General features: G+C 38.4%; 1 protein-coding gene across 1 annotated transcript; it reads left to right on the top strand.

The window, feature by feature from the left end:
* The first annotated feature begins 5,918 nt into the window (after positions 1–5,918).
* Positions 5,919–20,723, top strand: LOC135477502 (neuronal acetylcholine receptor subunit alpha-2-like). The gene is made up of 7 exons (XM_064757627.1): positions 5,919–6,097; positions 12,684–12,880; positions 13,127–13,236; positions 14,381–14,835; positions 15,471–15,557; positions 16,192–16,307; positions 17,349–20,723. Exons 1-7 carry the CDS (start codon positions 6,034–6,036, stop codon positions 17,811–17,813), a joined length of 1,494 nt encoding a protein of 497 aa, XP_064613697.1. The 5' UTR covers positions 5,919–6,033; the 3' UTR covers positions 17,814–20,723.
* Positions 20,724–21,744: the final 1,021 nt, after the last annotated feature.

Genomic DNA, 21,744 nt, shown 5'->3' on the forward strand with positions numbered 1-21,744 from the left:
AACATACGTACAAGGTCACTAGGACGATGATCGCCCTGGCAACAAAGAGCTTCGGCCATATTTGTGGCCAAGCTGTCGCACTTAGTACAAACAAAGAATTGAGCAATTAGAGTTTGATCCATATTTAGGTGACTTGTCTGTAGACAAGAATAAAAGCAGACACAAGAAAAGTTGAAACGTTGTGATGGAAAATAATAAACGATTTACGGGACGTGGTGAACCGGTAACCAACAGGTCCTCTTAAGGCGGCTAATTCGATCATCTAATTGGTAAGATGAGGGTGCAGGATGTATTGTGGCTTATCCACAGATGTCTCTCATTGTTAATGTATTGCTGTGAGTAATAATTGTTTTCCAAGACAACTTACACTCATCCGTGCAGTTTCTGCAGATGTGTCAAACTCATTTACGGTATTGATAAACTTTACCTTATATTCATCTGGCTAGACTATATACAATTATGACATAATAGTTTTTCATGTGTACCAGTATTTGTTGATTGTGTAAACGAATAAAATGTCCTTTACATACTAGAGACAAAACTGAAGGGTTTTTCATTTTAGTGGTGATAGAGCCGTGGAAAATATATTAGAACAAAGAAAAGAAACAAAATAAAGACAAAACATAAGAATGTATGTTTTGTTATCAGGTGTGTGCTTTCACATACATATTGAAATTGGAATACTAAACGTATAATAGCACATCTACTTACTAACAGGCATGCCAGCTGTGCTTTCAGCTCATTTTCACACTCGATCTAGCAGCAACCTGCGGATGGTCGTGGATTTCCTTCCACCATATCCTGGCTGCTGTCATATTTAGGTGGAACACTCTTGAGTACGGCGTAAATGATCAACCAAATAATTTTCACATTCTTCGCACGCAATGTCACAAAAGGCGCTAAAACCATTTTGCACACATGTTTTTATCGTATTATCGTTAAACTGAATGGAGTTCGACGCTCGTCCAAAAAGGCTCTGAAACAGAGTGTTTTTTTATTGTGTTTGCATTTTAATAGCCAACCACCCCAGGTATATCCCCAATCGTGACGGGGGATCGTTTTGGCAGACTGTGGTGGTTATCACACACAACATATTGTCCATTACGATGCAAGACAGCTCACAATGTTTCTTCAAGGGATGGATCTTTCTGCTCATATTCTTAGGTAGACAAAATCATGAACGTTTACGTGGTTATATTCTGCTTGGAGTGATGAAAACAGCGCTCGCGATTGTATGCAGAGCAGATGGGGTAAACTTTGGTCAAGTTCTGGTTACCAAAGTACAGCACTAACCTGTGTATATTCTAGAGATCTGGTATACTGTTTCTCGCTTATTTTATGGCAATATTTGAGTAGTCTCCAGAATAATCATATAGGGGGTTCTGATCCGGTTTATATATTGGTAGCTCATTCTAAGTGCCATGCAACCATAAGCTCAAAGAGGTCATGGAAACAAAGATCATACTCCTCACCAAAATAACTATTCTTTAGTTGTAGAGATCTGCAAAGGCTTTTGATGCTTTTTTCATTGCTGTGACGGATGCCTGACGTGAACCTCTGCTACAAGCTTTAGAGAAATGTTAGGGCGCAGCCAGCACTGACAAATCTTAATAGAGAAACGATTTAGGGATTTGCCTAATGGCGTGGGTCTTTCACCTCCTTGTGCTGACCAATCACCAGTAGGATTGTCGGGATAACGGCGAAGATGTGGACAAATTAACCTGCTGCTCCCTTGGTCAAAAAACTTTACCTGATTTGAAAGAATGATTGATGGAGCGACAGGAAAGCCGAGTCTGTATTTAAAGCACGATGTGAGCTATGAATTGTTAAGCAGTATTATTCACTGAATCGCATAATGGCTTCAGCACCATCGATTATTTCCAGATATAAAATGCCACATGGAAATCTTTTTCAATTCCTATTTTTTTCACTGGCTTCAAAAGAAAAACTTGATTCCCAAGACAAAACTCACTGGGAAGTTCGACTTGGCTAGGTACGGGTATTTTCTCTTGTGTAAAATATAGGGCTTAATACTTTTTACTTCGTTGAATAATGGGAAGCTAGCTTACTCCAATGTTGATCGGATATAGGAATACACCACTATAGTTTATTTAAACGCTTTCACCAGTGATCACAATGTGGCCTACTTTATAAAATATGGATTTGGATCGCAATGTAATATTCATCAAGCGCGAATATAAAAAAGACGTTACGTTTTTGTTTTGAGTGTAAAATTTCACATGGCGTACAGTATCACATGCTTATTACCAAGGTGATAGAAAATAGTTAATGTAACCATGTCAACCAATTTGAAATGGGCCGTTATTTTTGCACAAGTGATTCCCGAGCGTATATAGAACGTGATAAGTGGGGTAAATTCTGTAAAAGAGGAACTTTCCTAAGAGTAGCTCTGATTAAACAACTAACTGGTTGTCAAGTTGGGTCACTTGTAGGAACAGTACCCATGTGTTTATAAAGAATCCGGAAACAGATTATCTCATGTGACGTGGTAAAGATTGATCAACTAAATTGTATATTCATGCTTGATACGTGATCACGTTGTATGCTATGTCCAGCACAGAGGGTTATTTTTAGTAAATTAACTGTAAAGTATTATTAATAGCTGTTAATAGGTTTACACTTAGAAGCAAAGACGTGTGAAATTTTGTTGTCTTGACGAAAAACAAAACAGAGAAGTGGATAAAAATAGAGACAGAGATTGCTAACAAATGTAAAGTATGAAAATGTAAAGTTTTTGCTTCACTGATATCTTCATCTTACCACGCTGGGGGTAGAAAGCACACTTGTTTGTTTGGTAGACACCACACTTAGTGGTATTCTTACCAAATGCACTCCAATAAATCAGGACTGGGCCTACTTCGTTGAAAGGGGCAATTTTCCGGCTTCTCAGTGAAATGCTGCACTCGTGTTTTGTTAACAGTTAATGGTCCCACCGTGTAGCGCGTGGCAGCAATGAAAATTGGACTAGCAGTAACTCCAAGTTTATATCTGGGCGAGCAAGCAAACGCAATTTCATGGACACACAATAGCACGTCGTTTCCATCCTTCATTTTCCCACTGCTATGGAAAATTAAAAACCAGGATTATGTGGGCTGTGTGGACGGTGATTTTCACGTGTCTCAGGTGTGGGTCTTCAGACTGGCTGTATGGGTAATGACTTTCAGGTGTCACAGGTGTTGGTCAGACTTCAGACTGACAAGATTATGTCGGTCATGTGGACGGTGGTTTTCACGTGTCTCACGTGTTGGTGAGACTTCAGACAGCCAGAATTATGTCGACCGTGTGGACGGTGATTTTTACGTGTCTCACCATGAATGGAATTTTCACGTGTCTCAGGCTTCAGACTGGTAGGATTATGTGGGCTGTGTGGAGGTGAATTTCACATGTCTCGGGTGTTCGCCCGACTTCAGACTGGTAGGATTATGTGGGCTGTGTGGAGGTGAATTTTACGTGTCTCGGGTGTTCGCCCGGCTTCAGACTGGTAGGATTATGTGGGCTGTGTGGAGGTGAATTTCACATGTCTCGGGTGTTCGCCCGGCTTCAGACTGGTAGGATTATGTGGGCTGTGTGGAGGTGAATTTCACATGTCTCGGGTGTTCGCCCGGCTTCAGACTGGTAGGATTATGTGGGCTGTGTGGAGGTGAATTTCACATGTCTCGGGTGTTCGGCCGGCTTCAGACTGGTAGGATTATGTGGGCTGTGTGGAGGTGAATTTCACGTGTCTCGGGTGTTCGCCAGGCTTCAGACAGGCATTATTAAGTCGGCCATGTGTATAGTGATTTTCATACGTCTCAGCTGTGGGCCGGTTTCACGCTGGCATAATTTATACCGGCAGGTGTTGAGCGTTAGTGGACAACGGATGTTTTAAAGTCTACCGGAACCAGCTGGAAGACAGAACTGAATCTGACCTAAGATGATTCCAGTATGATGACATCCTTGGGAAGCCCACATGTACCTAATCATTTACGGGATATTTGGCTTACTAAAGCAACTTACATACGCTTTATTTTTGACACTAGATTTGCATTTGTTTGCTACAAGGCCTTCTCTACTAAATATTTTACTTGACATAGGCTTTGATACATTTTAGTTTGCCAAACGTTCTCTAAGTTGGGAGACAAATCTCCTCAAGAATGTTAAGTATGGTTCTGCTGGATGCCCTTAAACATTATTGGCACTTCTATTTCCTGACCCGAAATTTCTGTGAATGCTTTAACAGTTCAGCGGTGGCACACGTGTCTTAACCTGTACTCTGCTAAAAGACAGATGGACAAGTAAAGACTTGCCCTTTGAGCTGATCCATTAACAGTAGCAATTCCGAGATGGGAACAGACAGTTTTCAGGCTAAAAACGAATACAGTATGGAAAGCAATCAGTCTCAATCTCGGCGAAATCTTCTTTTGATATAGGGTGGGTGCTGCTGGAATTACCGACAGGATAGCGCCGGCTCGGGTAGGGTGCAATCCCATGCCTGGTAGGTTTACCCTGACATCATCATAAGACGTTTTGCTCTTGTTTATAGGGGATATCGGTTGGCACCAACGCCTGAAACTATCCACCCACGTTACAGATACTTCGTACACCCAAAACTTTTATACATGGAATTTCTCTAGCGAATTGCTATTTCCAACAATTGTTTTTTCCCTTTCTTTGTATACTTACGGGCATTTCCCTGACTTTCGCCTCTATTTCTGCCAGGTAGATAAATGTTAACAACCAAATAAGCATTTTATTTCTGTCACCACACGGCGTATAATGCTACAGACGAACTAGAGAAATTCATCCGTAAATTACAAGCATTAACACTTTGTTCTTGGCTCTGTCAGAAACCAAAGTGTCGTTTGGGACTGGAGGGACTTTGCACATGAAATGGGGCAAGACGGCAACCGATTATCTGGAATGTAACTAAAGATAAACTTTGACGCTGAATTGCTAGGGATGTCCTGGTAATCACCTTATACTAAGCCAGTGGTATGAAGCTCTTTGTCACACTGTTATATTTATAGATCATTGACTGCATTATCTGGACACTAACAAATCAATTTCCACGGCAGTTTAAACCACTGTCCAGCCAGGTCACGAAATTAGCATGTATTTATGGAAAAATGAGAAGAGCATACTCTAAAAGTTTTATCATAAGTTTTTATTCGCACTTCAGTCAAATGCTTTAGTACGATTTGATTCCGTGATATATCCTCTATGAGCTGATTAGACTTGTTGATTATGTGAAAGATTTCTGTATTCAAGGATTTTCTTGCAGAAAATAATTAGAAAGTATGTTTTCATGTGGGAAATCAAATAAGGGTGAACCAGGAAACCTACTTGTTTTGACCAATATGAGAGCTATGCGAAAAAAACGGCTAAATGAAGTTTGATTGCCATGAGCTTAGTTTTAAGCATTTCTGTGTACACCGGTAATATATAACGATGGTACTACTTGGAGAGTCTAAGTTCTATGCATGGAAATGCATTTACATTATTTCTGTTTAGTGAATGGAGAACGGATTTTGCTCACCGTATATTCAATGACTAAACCTTTATTTCTCCTTCTTTGTTTCACATAATGTGTTTATTCCACAGCTGTCCATACTGGCCAGTTTAAAACGTGCCAGTTTTGGAGTGGTTAATAACCACATTCTGCACGGTATAACGCTGGAGACACTACATTATCGCCTTGTATTATTTCTGATCCCGCATTCAATTTTATCCTAATATTATTTGTTCCCAGGCTGGCCGCAAGAGAAACAGATCACGACCCCCGCGACATGTCATAACAACGGAAGGTGATTCCAGAGAACAGAACTTGGTCCACTGGGACAAAAGTGGTACAGTAGCGTTAACAGTCAAGAGCGAGCAGGTTCCAGTCATTCTCTCTCACACCCATAAGGGCAAAAAGAGGTCAGGCCATCCCTATCTCCAGCAATCATTCCAATGACCACTACATCGCCTTCGGGCCTCGGATTGTCGACACTCAATCTTTCGTAAATAGCTAATATCACCATAGGTATTGAAATGCTATCTTCACAGATGACTGGATGGGCCAATTACTTTGTGGTCATTTTGCATATGACTTTGGGTAAGTGACACGCCTTGCATCAATCTTGCTATCTTGCTGAATATGATACCCTGCATACAGTGGTTTAAATGTCGCTATCCGATACATAACGTATAAATAATGTACGATCCATTGGTTTTCATCCCTGATCAGCGGGATAGGAATATAACATAAACAACAGTGTAACATACCTAATACACATTATACCCTATAGTGGCTAATCGTGAAAACACCGTGTAATTACAATCATCAAAACAATATATTATATAAACAATAAATAGGCTATTAAATCGTGGATAGGCTTGGTTACCGTGAAGAATCTTCTCAATTAGAATACTTGAAATTGACTGTGGATTTTATAAATTATTTGCTGTATTTCTTTGGAAAACAAAATTCTGAGACTATAGCGGACCAGTTCATTGACTGAGAACACAACCGTCCCGTAAGAGAGCAAAAAATCAAGCGAGTATCTTACAGTGCCTTTAAACATGATAACAACTTTTTCGTGATTGAATAAAATACTTTACCTAGTCACACATCTGTTTGAGTATCAATGAGGTAGCAATGGTGGTAAGTCCACAAAACATGGAATCTATCACGGAAAGGCATATAACACTCATCAATTTGTCCAGCTTTCTGCCAGAAAGCAGCCAAGATTCGCTCCAATCTAAAAACAATCACAATTAATCGCCCCATTCTCATGGAATGGATAAATCTGACAAACTTATTCGGTTCTGAAAGAAAAAATGTACCAACTGTATCCTGGAAAGGCATTTTGCTGTCAGTCTATAGTGGTCGTATTTTTAGACGTGGCAATTTAAAGAACAGGTTCCTCTGACAAACATGTCAGCTCTGAAGAATCTACGTGTTAAACCTTTCATGAAACGGGTGTTGTTTTATCCTCAAAAAACCCCCAAAAAACAAAAAAATAAAACAGTGGATTACTCGTTTAATGATATACATTTTTTCACATGACTTCCGTGTCCTTTATCTGTCAAATGTCAGATTCACGCAGCCCTTGATATATTTTTATCAACACTCAGCTGAAACTATTTTTTAACACATATAATGTTTTAGCGTTGAGGTGGTAAAAGTTTTCAGACTCCGACTTTTGTTGATATTTAAACAGACATTTAATTTTTCCTTTCATCGCTTTAAAAGCTGGTTCTAATACACTTAGTTTGAAACAGCTGACGTGTAAAGTGTGAAAGAGATTCCCAGTGAATGAAATCTGGCTTCTTAAAGCCATTTAATTCAACAGCTATTGTAATTTCAGTAAATGATGGGGCATGGACTATGTATGCTAGTATTTGAGGGGTTTTTTGACGCTTTTTGCGAAGTTGGAAGTTATCTTCAACGAAGATGTGAGCTAACATACATATTGATTATACTTGATTCAGCTGTCTCAACGTATTCTTTGTCTCAAATTATCCTGATCCTGAAAGAGTCTGGCTGAGTATATATTTGAAAATGTCATCTGACCAGGCGTCTTTTTTTCCCTTGGATCTGATATTTCGTTACTATTCTGTATGTATATATATATATATATATATATATATGCCATAAAGATGATGAGTAATTCGATCACACATACTCATCTATGTGATTTATTTTAGTTCTTACATCAAGCGTGTAATTCTTCCGTTATGTGTTATATGTGAGAGTGCTGTTGTCGTCAGGCTTTGAGGTGTTATTGCTTACGGTGAAGCAGGCATTGTCGGTTATACCACCATTATTAGACATAGAATAGACAAAACGCTGACGGGTCGAATCCATGTGTCAACTGTTTCACAAAGATAATTTAAACAGAGGACGGTAAATACCATGTTTTATTCATCGCCCAGCCCTGTAAGACCGCCTTGTCCCCTCCTTGACGGCCAGCTGATAACAGACTAGCTTACAATTAATGGCATATTGACGAGCCCGGTGAAGCTTTCGGGAAATCCCCCGTCTCTATTCGTTAGCGATGTATTTTCCTTGATGAATTCTAGATGGGTGAGCCGAATACGCTGATAAAGGGTGTAGCTAAAAGAAAGGAGAATTTCAATAATGTTGCCTAACTTTTTTAAACTGGAGTAAATTATAGCATTACTTTAACAAATTCCTCACTATAATGATGAAATAGATCGTAATTAGTTGATAGTATAAGGTAACAGAGTATGATCTAGGACAGCGCCTGTAGATGACGTTTATCTTATCATAGGCAAGACCACCTAAGCTTGTTTGAAAGTAATGTTTCTCTTCCACCAGACATTCGAAATGTTGAGATACCTAACATCTAAGATATAATGAAGAGGCCTGTATAGCTGTGAAGTGTGTAGTGTAAAAAGGGCATGTTTATATTTAATTCGCTAATAGCTAACCGGGAACAACCGCTCCAATTGTTTTGTTGATGTATAATAAAGGTAAACTTGCGGTAACATTTGCAAACCGTATGTTCTCAAGCCATGGATATATGTATTATTATCCTAACATTTTACTAATCTGTCTAAGCTAATTTATCTCGTATGACAGTGATTACACGTAACTGGGAAATTCATTGTAAACCATTGGTTTTTCCGGTACTCCTTACATAGAAACCAAACTAATGAGAGATGGGTTCGAGCCTTCGACCTAATGTTGAGAGAGGCTGATCAGCTGTGCCCAGAACAGCGTTCTATTCTACTGAGCCAGTGTGGCGCCCGCTCTGGTTTTACTGTTGCCAAAAGATAGGACAAGTTTTAGTGCATGTCGTGCCTAATAAAACGCAAAACAAAATTACAAACTGGAAATTGGCAATCTGCAATAGCCAAATGCGCTCGTTTGAAAGAGTGAAATTGTTGCTAAATATAGATCTTTCACGATTTGAAAGTTTGCAAGTAGTTGTTTGTATCATCAGCCCTTAATTCCTATTTGCATAATTTGAATGATGGAACCGCTGGTTGAGAGAGGATCCAATTATCCCATTTGCCTTTTGTGATTGAAAAGGCACATAACACAATTTGCCTGCATGTGCCATTAAATCTGTTCGTCAGCTTCAAGTTTCATTGGGTATTGAAACATTTGTCGTTGATGTTACACTCCATAACTCCATGCTCACCGTGTGTTCATTACTGCACGGAATAAGGCTGTGTATTGATTCAGGCTGTTGTTGAAATGATTACATTTTAAATCAGTACATTAAATTTTACTATTGAATTAGGTAATCGTAACAGTATACTTCAAACTTTACATGACATACACGTTGACATTATATATATATCCATAATATCTATGTTACTAAATGAATATATGATGTGAAATGTAATTAAACACATACATATATTAAATTACATTATTTTCTGGTTTGTTAATGTCAATATGACAGTACATTTCACAGTGTTAAAGTGAAATTCACTAAGATATTGCAAATTAGACTGTCTTTCGGGGAAAACATTTTGTGACACTTCTCAACATTACATTATCAACAACAGACAGTTCAGATTCTTCTTTATCTCTGCAAAACGACAATGCTCTCAGAAGATAACATGGAAGTTAAAATGGTGACTTTATCAACGTTACGTCAGCATAACAATACGAGGTCGTGAAAATGCTTGTAATAATCACACGTACACGCCCCTCTTTTGTGCCATGGTAATTATGATGCTTTTCATCTACCGTCACACGTTTAAATACAAAAATAGGTTCTTCAGGCATTACTCCATCAAACACCTAAATTTTCTAATATATATAATATAGAATATGCAGTTCATTTGTACAAAAAAAATAATAGAAGGCTCAGCAGATTTAGACTGAGGAATGATGTAGTGGATGATGTAATGATTTCATGTAGACAATGAAAAGAGCGACAGGCATGGCAGGTTGTGAGGTTGGTGAGCCTTCTATTGTTTGAATAGCTGAAATGTGTAAATTTTGAGACGTCAAATATGCGACTTCTCAGTTTTTGTCGGAGTGGGCTGGGGGTGACGTAAGCATATCGGTTTTACGCTTACGTGATACTTTTATGAACAGTTACAATCACATGGCAATTCAAACACATATAATGTACACTCTTAGAATAGTTGCGATAATTAATAGAAATGAGGTTTAAAATTTGAATTTCAACATCCCATAATTGATGACTTTTGTCTGAAGGATTGTAATGTGGTTTCTTAATTATGGCGTTAACGCTTTTGATTATTGACTATGGTTGCAAAATGGTTTATATGGTCCAACCCATACACTTGACCGCCATCAAATGACAGAAATATAACTACCTGCAAACATCAATCAGCTACATAAATCACATATTGTTTCTTTTGGATCTCATTTGGTTTTGATATTTGTAAGTATTATAATGCACTCTATACAGGAAATTGTCCTATTGATGCATTTCACATAGTTATGGTTTTTCTGATGAAGTCATAACAGAATTGTTCAGATTTTTATAGTAGTTCGTTTGTGTCGAAACGAAGAAATACTCAGTCAGTCGTCCGCGATCGTTGGGTGACGTTTTTTCTAGAATTGCATTTCCGCTTAATAAGTTAAATCGCCCACAACGACTTTGATCTGCGCTAAACTTAGAACGGGTCTGAGCCATATTAGCATTTTCAGTTATCCCATATATTTCTGCTTGCGATTTAATATAATCAATTACTCGTAACCATCAAACCCAAAATGGAAAGAGAATTTTTGTGCGCAACTGTCGTTTGGCCATACATAATGCTATTCTCTCTTCCTCTCTAGGGCTATGTAACATCCGCAGCTTGTTTTATTTCTACTTCTGATATTATCGATATAAACTTGCTTTCGGCTTCTTTGAGAGGTTGCGCTGAATCACACAAGGCCCATTGACCAGAACGTTCCTGAACTAAGATGTTGGATAAAAGAGCGGATTATTTATTACCCTGGCGCTTAACTAAATATTCTTTTTGGTATCGGTCAATAGTTAACTTTTTCACAGCGTGCTTAACATCGGCATGGTTTTTTTGTCTGGTTGCTTTTATTGTTTTGACATGAATCAAGACGGGTCACCAGATATGAATACATCCAATCTGTAGTATGTTTTACCAACTGACAATGGACGCATTGGTTGTTGTCATATCTACCAGTGCACCAGTGAACCAAGCTGTGGAACTATTTCTGGTACCAATCGAAATAATGTAACAAAGAGGTTCCAAAAACCAATAAATGTGTGGCAATCCTTCAGCCGTCAAACGAATGCCAGCAGGACTAAACGTGCCCGTGTGTTCAGATTTGTCCACTTAAAAGACTAATATGATATCAACTCAGTCTAGCTAACTTCGGCACGGCAAGACAATTTAAAACATCCATAGAGGCTGTTAGGATTTGACTCTATCATTGACTAGATTTACATCGTTTTGCAAAAACTGTACATAATCAATATTTTGATTTTATCTTGAGAAAAGAATCGTAATTCCTCTGACACCTAGCGCAACCCGCAGGTTATTCAAACTATTGCTTATCAGGCTCGTAACTGGTAGTCAAAAACTGACGTTGAGAAAAACTGTGATGGGAAATGCCTTGTAAACTTGTTTCATTAGAACGTGTTATGATATAATAATAAAAAGGTTAAAAGACATGAAGGAGAAGGGCACCCAATCACATATGATTTCAGTGAAAGACGAGAACAAGAAACTGGTGATGGTTAAATAAATTAGAATCTTCAAAAGGCAGAACTTTAAACAAACAGACTATCGGTAGGCCATATTAATGGTTTATCTATTTATTTCCTTTTTTCTGTGTTTATTTGTTTGTATATTTATTTATTACACGACGGCGGTAATAGTTTTGAGCGACATAAACCGGACGGGTATGGATTTGAACTACCGACCATATTTGACAAAGAGCTAAGAGACAAAGGCAGCAAGGATTTGGTCGTTCGAAGCCTTTTGTATGCATGCTGGGAAATATTTTCGCGGTTTAGTCTGGCTCCAGCTAACTAACAAAAATGAATTTAGAACACACGCGTGATCGAGCTATTCTAACGGGAGTTCACACCAATCTAAATCGAGTCAAATCATATCAAGTTTTATTTACAGGCTGTGTTAATATGACATCACCTACTTCTGTAAACAAACAACACCAGGTTAAAGTTATACAATCAATAAAATGCCGAATTATTTACAAGGTTTTGAGATTTAATCCTACATTTTATGCGCGAAATTTTAAATCAAAACGAAATTTTGTTGGATAAAATATACACATTGAGAGTCCTCGTTTTTTGTGAACTGTAGCTGATTCTTACAAATTAAGGTCGATCAAGACTCATTATCTTTGGAATTCAGTCGTGGAGATTGTTCCTGAAAACAACAACTTTATAGGAATGGAAAAAGTTGAGTAAAATCTTCAGAAAAGACCTACAGTGTTTCAATCGTTTCTCTCCCAGGAAACTGTGCTGTCCCATTAACCATCCTCATTGAATCGCTTTTCCACAGTGACAACTTTCAATTCATGCACTACACATAAGTGAGTTTTATCTCATAGTTGTAGAAGAAACAGAGAAAACAAGCAAGTAACAGGAATATGTTCATGCTAATTTTGTATCAGGCTTTTGTCTTTTCGTTTTTCTAACTTTTTGCGACAAAACCAGTGGATTTTAAGAGCCCGACCTCTTTTCCTGTTTCAGTTTACGAGGTGCGCGCCTCTCACGAAAAGCGGCTCATCAGAGACTTACTCAAATTGTACAAGAACGCAGGTCGCGTGGGTCGTCCAGTGAATGACAGCAATGAAGGGATAGACGTGGAGTATGGCTTATCTATGATACAGATTCTTGATCTGGATGAACGCAACCAAGTCCTCACCACGAATGTCTGGGGCAACTACGTAAGTACTTTGGATTCCGAGCCCCTGACAATATTATTCATTTAAGATTAATAAAAGAATAATGATGGTGGCCGGATATGGCCAGCTAATTACATCCTTAAAGTTTGAGCATATAACGCATCTATACCAGGAAAATGTTTCTAATGTGACCTTGGCGTCCTTGAATGGAAAATTGACACATCGCTTACACATAGGGCATTTGGGTCGTATTACTACTTGCATTTTATTTTGAATTTGTGTCTGCAGAAATGGAGGGACATTTTACTGACCTGGAATCCAGTGGACTATGGAAATGTGACAACTGTCCGTGTTCCGACTTCAAAAATTTGGCTTCCAGATATAAAGTTGTATAATTAGTAAGTAATGTTTCACATTCTGAAATAAATCTAACTCCTACCATTGATTCATAAACAGGTTTTGATGAAAGTTACCTATGCCAGTTGTGTACGACTGAAAATATGGTCCACAATTTTGATTGTTTGACGTACTCATTAAATGACAGCATATGTCGCTATGTTGTTATATACAACTGGAAGGATAGTTTGCGTTCGTAGATCCACTGATTATTTTCATTCAATAGAATATTACAAAGAAAACCAAAGTTTCATTTTGGTAAAACTACATTTCTGACATAGTCTGGAACTTGGGCGCATTTTCAAACAGCAAAAAATTGATATTCAAGGCTATGCTAAATAAAGTTCACTCCCGTTAAACCAGATTACAGTCACAAAGAAATTTTGTTGAATAAAATATACACATTGAGAGTCCTCGTTTTTTGTGAACTGTAGCTGATTCTTACAAATTAAGGTCGATCAAGGCTCATTATCTTTGGAATTCAGTCGTGGAGATTGTTCCTGAAAACAACAACTTTATAGGAATGGAAAAAGTTGAGTAAAATCTGCACAAAAGAACTACAGTGTTTCAATCCTAGTCTGGAACCTGGGGGCATTTTCAAACAGCAAAAAATTGATATTCAAGGCTATGCTAAATAAAGTTCACTCCCGTTAAACCAGATTTCAGTCACAAAGAAACAGAGAACACAAAGAAAACAGTGAGAGGAGCTGTCAACTTTCACTTATAGAAGTGGATATGGACGAATAACTCACATGACCCAATTTCCTGACGATGGTATTGATGTGTGTTGAAATATAGATTGATTGAAGCCTTGATTTTCTCAGCTACACCTGTACTTTAAGGATACTTTCAAGACACTATTTCAAAATTTCCAGTATTTGAACAGATTTGTCCTTTCTGGTGGAAATGATTTTCACTGCTTAACTTTGCATAAATCCATCTCAATTTCGTACTTTATATATTTTCTTAGTTCTTTGGTGGGGTTTTTGTTGAATGTTGTTTTGGAAACTAGTTTGCCTATTATTGACCCGGGATGCCAATTTCGGCTAGTATTTGCATGTCTGTTTTGATGCCTAGTCTTGTATTTAGATGGAAATTGTGCTGTACGTGGTCTATGTGTTAAGAAGGTAAATGTGTTGGTTGCAGTGCTGACACACGACTACAGGAGCTCCGAGAGGCCTTGGCCGTAGTGTATAGCGACGGTACCGTTATGTGGATCCCCCAAGGAATCTATAAGAGTTCCTGCTCTATAGACATCACACACTTCCCCTTTGACGAACAACGATGTAAGATGAAGTTTGGATCTTGGACCTACGATGGCGCTAAACTGGACGTCCACTTTTATGACAACGGGACGGGCTTTGATTTCGGGGACTATATAGAGAGCAATGAATGGGACATCAAGGAGTTTACTGCCAAGAAAAACATCAAAAAATACAACTGTTGTCCGGAGATTTACCCGGACTTGACCTTTTCAATGGTCCTAAAACGAAAGGTGGCTTTCTATAACTACATTCTGATTCTGCCTTGTGTTCTCCTTTCTTCTTTGACGCTCGTGCTCTTTTGGCTGCCTCCGGAATCCCCGGCTAAGATGCAACTGGGTAATATATTTAATATCTGCAGCACACACTGCATAATTACAGCTAAACAGGCGAATGTTTGTGAATATCTTTCTTGAATGACAAGGTACAGGCACAACGCCTATTGGTAATATACTCGTAAACTAGAGAACCAAGCCCGGTGACGAAAGAATCTAAAGGTCGTTTAGTGCTTGGGCTATTGGGCGCTTCTAGGGGAACTTTAGTACGTGTTATGGTGTGATTTTGATTTCTCCATTTAACATCTCCCTCACCAGACGACACTGGAGGCGATTCCAGACAGTTAATTATCGCACAGAATGATCGATTTCCCCTCAAGCACAACGTCCTGACCCATAACTGCTATGTCCGATGTCTGGTCTTCAATAACTAAAGCCTACAGTGTGATGATGACAATAAAGGATTATCATTTAGTTTTCTATATCCAATAAGTGGCTATTAATCAAGCACGAATAAAGGTATAGGTGTATAAAAGTTAGTACTGGTTTTCTATCAACATTTTATGTGACACAGTAGCATATATTGCTTATGGTTACCAAACACTGATCTCAGATACTATTCAAAATGAAGAAAGTATCTAATTGTAATTATTGAAAAATATGAACACTAAACGTAAAGTTTGGATTTTCTTATTGCAGGTATGAACATTTTCGTGGCGTTCTTTGTGCTTCTGCTTCTCTTGGCTGAATCAACGCCTCCTGCGGCTACTTCTATTCCGCTTATAGGTAAGTCTCCTCGCGCTATAAATGTGTGTAGGGGTTGACTTATGCCAGGCAAACTCTTACACTGAGTTCGTCTTACAGACATTGCATGTTACAGCCCTGGACCCGGTTTCATGAAGCTTCTTAAGTTCAGTAATTGAACTGCTTAAATTGGCAGTTTGTTGTCTAACAAATCCTTCATGGATAATTTTTTACCTTCATGGATAATTTTTTTCTCCAAAAAACATAAATATTTTCGTGAAAACGGGCCCTGGTAATGCATTAGACTTACATGAACATTCATAAATATCACCTTGGATGTTCCAAACATGCCGTAACTCTAAGTACTAAACTTCACACTGACATTTTTAAACTCCTCCACATGCTGGTATTGTACTGGTCTTGATTCTGTGCCCACGTATGTGTAGTAAGAGTGTAAAATGTAATGAAAATATAAGTATTATACCCGTCCTACCTGTGGGCAAGTATTACATCGTTATTGGATTTTAAGTGAAAAAGTTATAAAAAGGGTTCCAGAAATATAGTGCCCAATGAATTCCACAACTTAGGCATTCACTAACTGTTTTGTGTTGCATAATACGTTGTAAATTTGAATGCTAATAGACTTTATTCTCTCTTTGTATTCTGTCTTTGTCAGGGGCGTACTACTGCCTGAACATGATACTGATAACGCTATCCACTTTCCTCTCCGTTGTTGTTGTAAACCTCTACTTTCATGGGAATCGATCTAAAGTGCCCAGGATTCTGAAAATGGTTCGTAATGAATTGCAGATTAATCACAGTTTACCAGAGCCTGCCTTGTGTATACCAGCGATGCCATTATTGATAAGGCTGTCCCACATTACCATATCAAAGTTATCGATTAGAATACGTAAGCTTCAGCTATTATCAGGTTATGCAATATTTGACTGGCATGATGGATAAGTGTTATGGTAGTGGCGGTAAATATGACAAGGTAATAATTATAACGCCTGCTTAATGACGAAGGTAAGTTAGGGCCATCTCATTTACATATATTATTCCAAGGAGACAACTCCATATGCCCTAAGCCTAGATGTTTACATGGGGAATATGAAAGGCACAGAGCCAGCTGACCTGCGTTTGCAGACTGCCCATATAATACGGCTAAAACTTGAGCCTTACTCCCAGGGACCTCTCTAGAGAAGGTTCGTCAGGTAACGGCTTTCCTGGTTTCTCCCAGCCACAGTAAAAAGAAAACAAACATAAATGTATATGATTAAGACAAGAGCTGGAGCAGATCATGGTCGAGTGGTTAACATGCTCGCTTTTCAAGCACTAAGATACATGAGGTCCTGTTTCAATTCCGGCTTTGGACAAGGGTTTGTAGATTCCCTCACTCTCACTGTAAGTGGGGTAGTGGTGATAATACACAGGTGAAGATGATCAACACCATCTTACGTTCGATAAAAACCTCTTCATTTGTACCAATATGGAATGTATATATGTACGTCATACTGTGGAACATTTGTCTGCAACTTGCCAAAGGTCGATGGTTTACCCATGGCACTCCCTTGCCTCCAACCATGAAAGTGTCTAGAAAATGGCTTTAAACAACAATTTAATTAAGGTAGAACTATACATATGATGTGGTTCATTGTCTCGATTAACGTCTCTTGCAGCCATCACAGGTTCATTTCCTGCATACACTACATGGTATGTAAGAAGGTTTAACTTCTTACATAGCGCGAATATACAATTATTGGCAGGCTGATCAATTTAACTTTGTCGCACTGTTTGGAAAGACTGATACTCATGGTTGTTGTGGTATTACAGATTATGATTGATTTCATGGCTCGTGTGATGTGTATGAGAAGCCAGGTGATCTCGCTCACGGCCGACACGTTTGAGAGCACGAGACTATTGTCTAAGACGGTGAAGGAACGGAGCAAGCAGTTCCGGGAGATCAAGTATGACAAAGTTGGCTCCGTGGATGCGCATCGGGAGGACTCACCGAGCTGGAGGGTGCTGACTAACGGCAGTGTCCGCACGGAGATGGACACGTTCCTGGACAAACACCAGAACATGTCCTCCCTGGTCAACCTCGAGTCGGAAGTCCGAGAGGTCAAACGTCACATCCAGGTTATGACAGACAGAATCGCAGAAAAGGATTTCAATGATAAAATCGGCAAGGAATGGAAAATTGTAGCTCTTGTTTTGGACAGGATGTTTTTCATTCTGTATTTCTGTTGTATTATTGTGTCAATCTTCACGATTTTCCCGAAGGCCACGTTCTGGTGAAATATTACCATGACGTAATTGTGGTAACACATTGCCGTGACGTAGTTGTGGTAACACAATGCTATGGAACATTTGTAGAAAGACATTCCCATGTTGTAGTTATGGTAAGAACATTTCCATGACGTAACTATGGTTACACATTGCCATGACGTAGTTGTCGTAACACAATACCATGGCGTATTTGTGATAAAACATTTCCATGATGTAATTATGGAAAGAACATTTCCATGACGTACATGTAATTGTGGTAGCACATCACCATGGCCTATTTGTGGTAACACAATATCATAGAATACTTGTGGTAAGAACATTACAATGGCGTTGTTGAGGTCAGATATTACCATTGCTTACTTTGTGGAGACATTGGTACGGTATAGTTAAATGGAACACTTCGATGACGTGGTTGTGGTCAGACAACCCCATTGCTGCGTTGGACCACTTCCATGACATGGCATCCTTATGACATTAAAATGGTTTCGTGTTGATGAGACATTGCCATGGTAGATCTGTTAAAATATTACCATGACCACGAGTAAGTGATACATTTCATTGCCGGAGAGTGTTAAAATACACATGATGGATTCGTTCTGGTGAGCTTTACTATGATGATGTAGTTTGGTAACATTACCATGGGATACACGTAGTTCTGGTGACAGGTTTGTAATAAAATTGGTGATACTGTCGTGTATCTGGAATGAAGTCATGGTCCTGCACAAACTTGGCAGAATGAAAACAATTCGAATAATCAGAGTGGTTTGACCTGAAACACTTGTGTATGCTATTAAACATCAAAGACGTTTATTGATGAAACTGACATTAATTTAGCCTTCTCAATTTGCTCAGTGGATTATGGTACGAAATCGAACTGTTATTGACGCAACAAAACGTAACGAGAACAAACACTGCGTTATCAAGTTGCTGAACGTCCCGATAATATATATATGTGTGTGTACAATGACAATTTGTTTGGTATCACTAATTCATTATGCTCTCTGATATTCAGCTATATACCTGAGAGGTTGTCAAGAGGCTTATTGAATGCACGAGTCTACTTGAATGAATTCGCTCAATGTGAGTAGCTGCATCGTGAGTTATGTTTAAGACAAGAACCAGCTGCACAATGGTCTTGAAATCCTGTTTTATGCTCACTACAGGCATCGACATATTGTGTGTTATGTCGGTAACACAGTACGTTTCCACTGCATAATTGTTTTCCGAAAGTCTACGTTCATTATTTCACCCATAGCCATATAATGTTGTCCGAGTACACAATCGCGTGCAAATCTGCAAATGACAGTTCCAGTGCCTATTTAACTGGAACAGTAAGCGAGTTTTGAAACCGAACTTGTGATGTGTCAAAAGTGTTAGTCAGCTCCTGATCACATTAATTCACCGAGTATTTGTCTGATCGTGGGCAGGGCACAAATGACACATCTGTCTTTCAAGAACTTCTTAATTTCACAAACCTTCAGCTCACCTGTTTTCTCCATTGTTCATTTGGTCTCCAATATCATAGTAATTATGATTAAAATAGTAGAACTTTTCGTACCTTCAGCGTTAAAAAATTCGAACTCAAAACTCCCACTGGTCTAAACAGGGGATTACAATCTGTCGCGTTGGTTTCTTTTATCTAAAAATATAAATGTTAAGCTGGACGCAGTGATCGTTCATAGACGTTATGTAAATAAATTCTAAGGTTACGAGTTGATGTTCAAATAGCTTAGACCTACTATTAAAATACTAACGTAGTCCCACTCTCCTAAACTTCTCTGGAAGAAATATTTCTGTTATTAAACGTGCATGGTAGAGACATTGTTTTCAATTATTTGACCACTTGGATCTGTACGTAGAGAGATAAATTTCGTTTCCTCAAGGTATTACACATAACCCGGTGTATGTTTGTACATGTGGTTCATGGGAGTGGTTTCTAATGTTGTAAATATTCATATACGTGTTAACAGCCGACGCACTCGCTCGCCTGCTACTGAGGTCTCGGAAAAATCGGGTAGAAACCCACGCAAGGGAGAAAACTCGTCGTTGTTATTTTCTTTGTTGTCCACGAAATTATTCCCCATTTCGATTTAATGTCATGGAGAGGCGTACATTAATTTAGAAAGTAAAGATTTACTTTTTTGTTCTTTGTTAAAATGATAATATATCTTCATATGCTTTGACCTGTATTTAAAACGTTATCTATTTAAAAGTAAAATTGTTTTCGGGCATGTCCAGAAAGGTATTTTCAACGCAGTAGTTACCACAATACGTAAATCGTACCTCTTTACCTTAATACTGCTATCACGAAGTGGTTTATACCAAGCATATGACCGTTGTTTCGATATTTGTGGGTATTTCACCAAATATCTGCTTTTAGATAAATGCCCCGATAGCTTCAGTGATAAAGAGCAAAGTACATGCAGAACGTTGGTTCACATAATCACGTATGTAATCTCTGTAAAAGGAGCTGGTTTGGTAAGGCGGAGAACTGTGCACGTGAAAGTTTCAGTAAAATTTTTTCTAGTTATCGTCGATTTTCAGGAAGTAAATTAAAAACGCAGTGCCTTGTTTGAACCAAAAACCGTTCTTTTTTATCGTAAGTGCATTTTTGACGGGTTATTACTAAGCAACCATCTCTTCTAGGTCATATGAATTTTATGGGCACTTCCAGAAAGTATTATACATTTGATTTGGAAATTTACAGAAATTAGCTGGGTTTTTGAAATTAGCAATCTTATCGTACCACTATGGGACCGATTTTCCGCCTTATCGCACCGGGTCCTTTGCGTGTCATAGCAGCCGTTTTCAGCACAAGTACATACGGATTCTTCTTTTCTATGCTATTTTACCCATTTAGCACTGTAAATAGACGCAGGATTACATGTACAGGAAATACAATTTCCAATTAAAGATTGAATATGCAATATACGTATATATGGTATTACAAAATGTTGTTTCTTTCTCCGGAGAGTATGTCGATAAAAGGACATTTCTCCAATTATTTGCAATCGAACAGTTTCAGCTCTGCTCACGAAATTATTGGGTACAAAGGCCGAGTACACAAAGCGACATTTGGCTGAAGTGAAAATTTGCAGTGTGATTTCAGAGCTTATTTTTCGACGATAGAAGTTGGGAACATAAATTTTTATTTTAAGACAAAGAGTTAAAACTTTTCTAACGATAATGTGATACGGTCAAATCAACCCTCTATGTCTATTGCATTGGTTAAACTGAGTGTTCACGTTGTCAGATGAATGTTGCATAGTGGCTGTTGTCTCCCTTTATTCGCAAGTTTGGCGCACACATAGGCCAGGGTAGTCTTCCTTGGGTGTGCGACTAAAGCATATGACCATAACTGTTAATTTGTGTCCCTTTTGTATGCAAGTGTATTAAAACCGATTAAGTTATTATTGGATGTTTTCTAAACATTAAAATGATACAACTTGATAGATCCTGCTATCATTAACGTTACTCCAGAAATGATTATTTGCAATATATAATGTGAAACGCATTACGAACGTACCGAACGTACAAAACCTGAAAGTGTGGATCTGACATTTCTTAGCATTTCGAAGGCATTAGAAAGTGTTAATCTAACATTATAGATGTCCCCCCCCCTTCCACACTGCAAAAAAAAAATGTTGAATTTAACATTATGATAGTTATATTTCAGTTTTAATCGTGTACATGTTACATTAACACAAACTACCATGTATGTGTGTGTGTGTGTGTGTGTGTGTGTGTGTGTCTTCGGCACGTTTGTAATGCCTTTCACATTATATATTATAAAACGTCTTGTAATCTGGCTTGCAAATAATCATTTCTGGAGTAACGTTTTAAAATGATAGCAGGATCTATCATGTTGTATCATTTTAACGTTTAGAATACATCCAATAATAACTTAATCGGTTTTAATACACTTGCATACAAAAGCGAC

This window comes from Liolophura sinensis, chromosome 1 (assembly GCF_032854445.1).
Source record: "Liolophura sinensis isolate JHLJ2023 chromosome 1, CUHK_Ljap_v2, whole genome shotgun sequence".
In the NCBI taxonomy this organism is placed as follows: Eukaryota; Metazoa; Mollusca; class Polyplacophora; order Chitonida; family Chitonidae; genus Liolophura; species Liolophura sinensis.

Excerpts from the sequence above, each read along its gene's own strand:
- LOC135477502 (XM_064757627.1), top strand. The coding sequence starts at position 6,034 with ATGCTATCTTCACAGATGACTGGATGGGCCAATTACTTTGTGGTCATT. Across the intron at positions 13,237-14,380 it reads GATATAAAGTTGTATAATTA|TGCTGACACACGACTACAGG; the intron begins GTAAGTAATGTT and ends TGTTGGTTGCAG. Across the intron at positions 14,836-15,470 it reads CCCGGCTAAGATGCAACTGG|GTATGAACATTTTCGTGGCG; the intron begins GTAATATATTTA and ends TTCTTATTGCAG.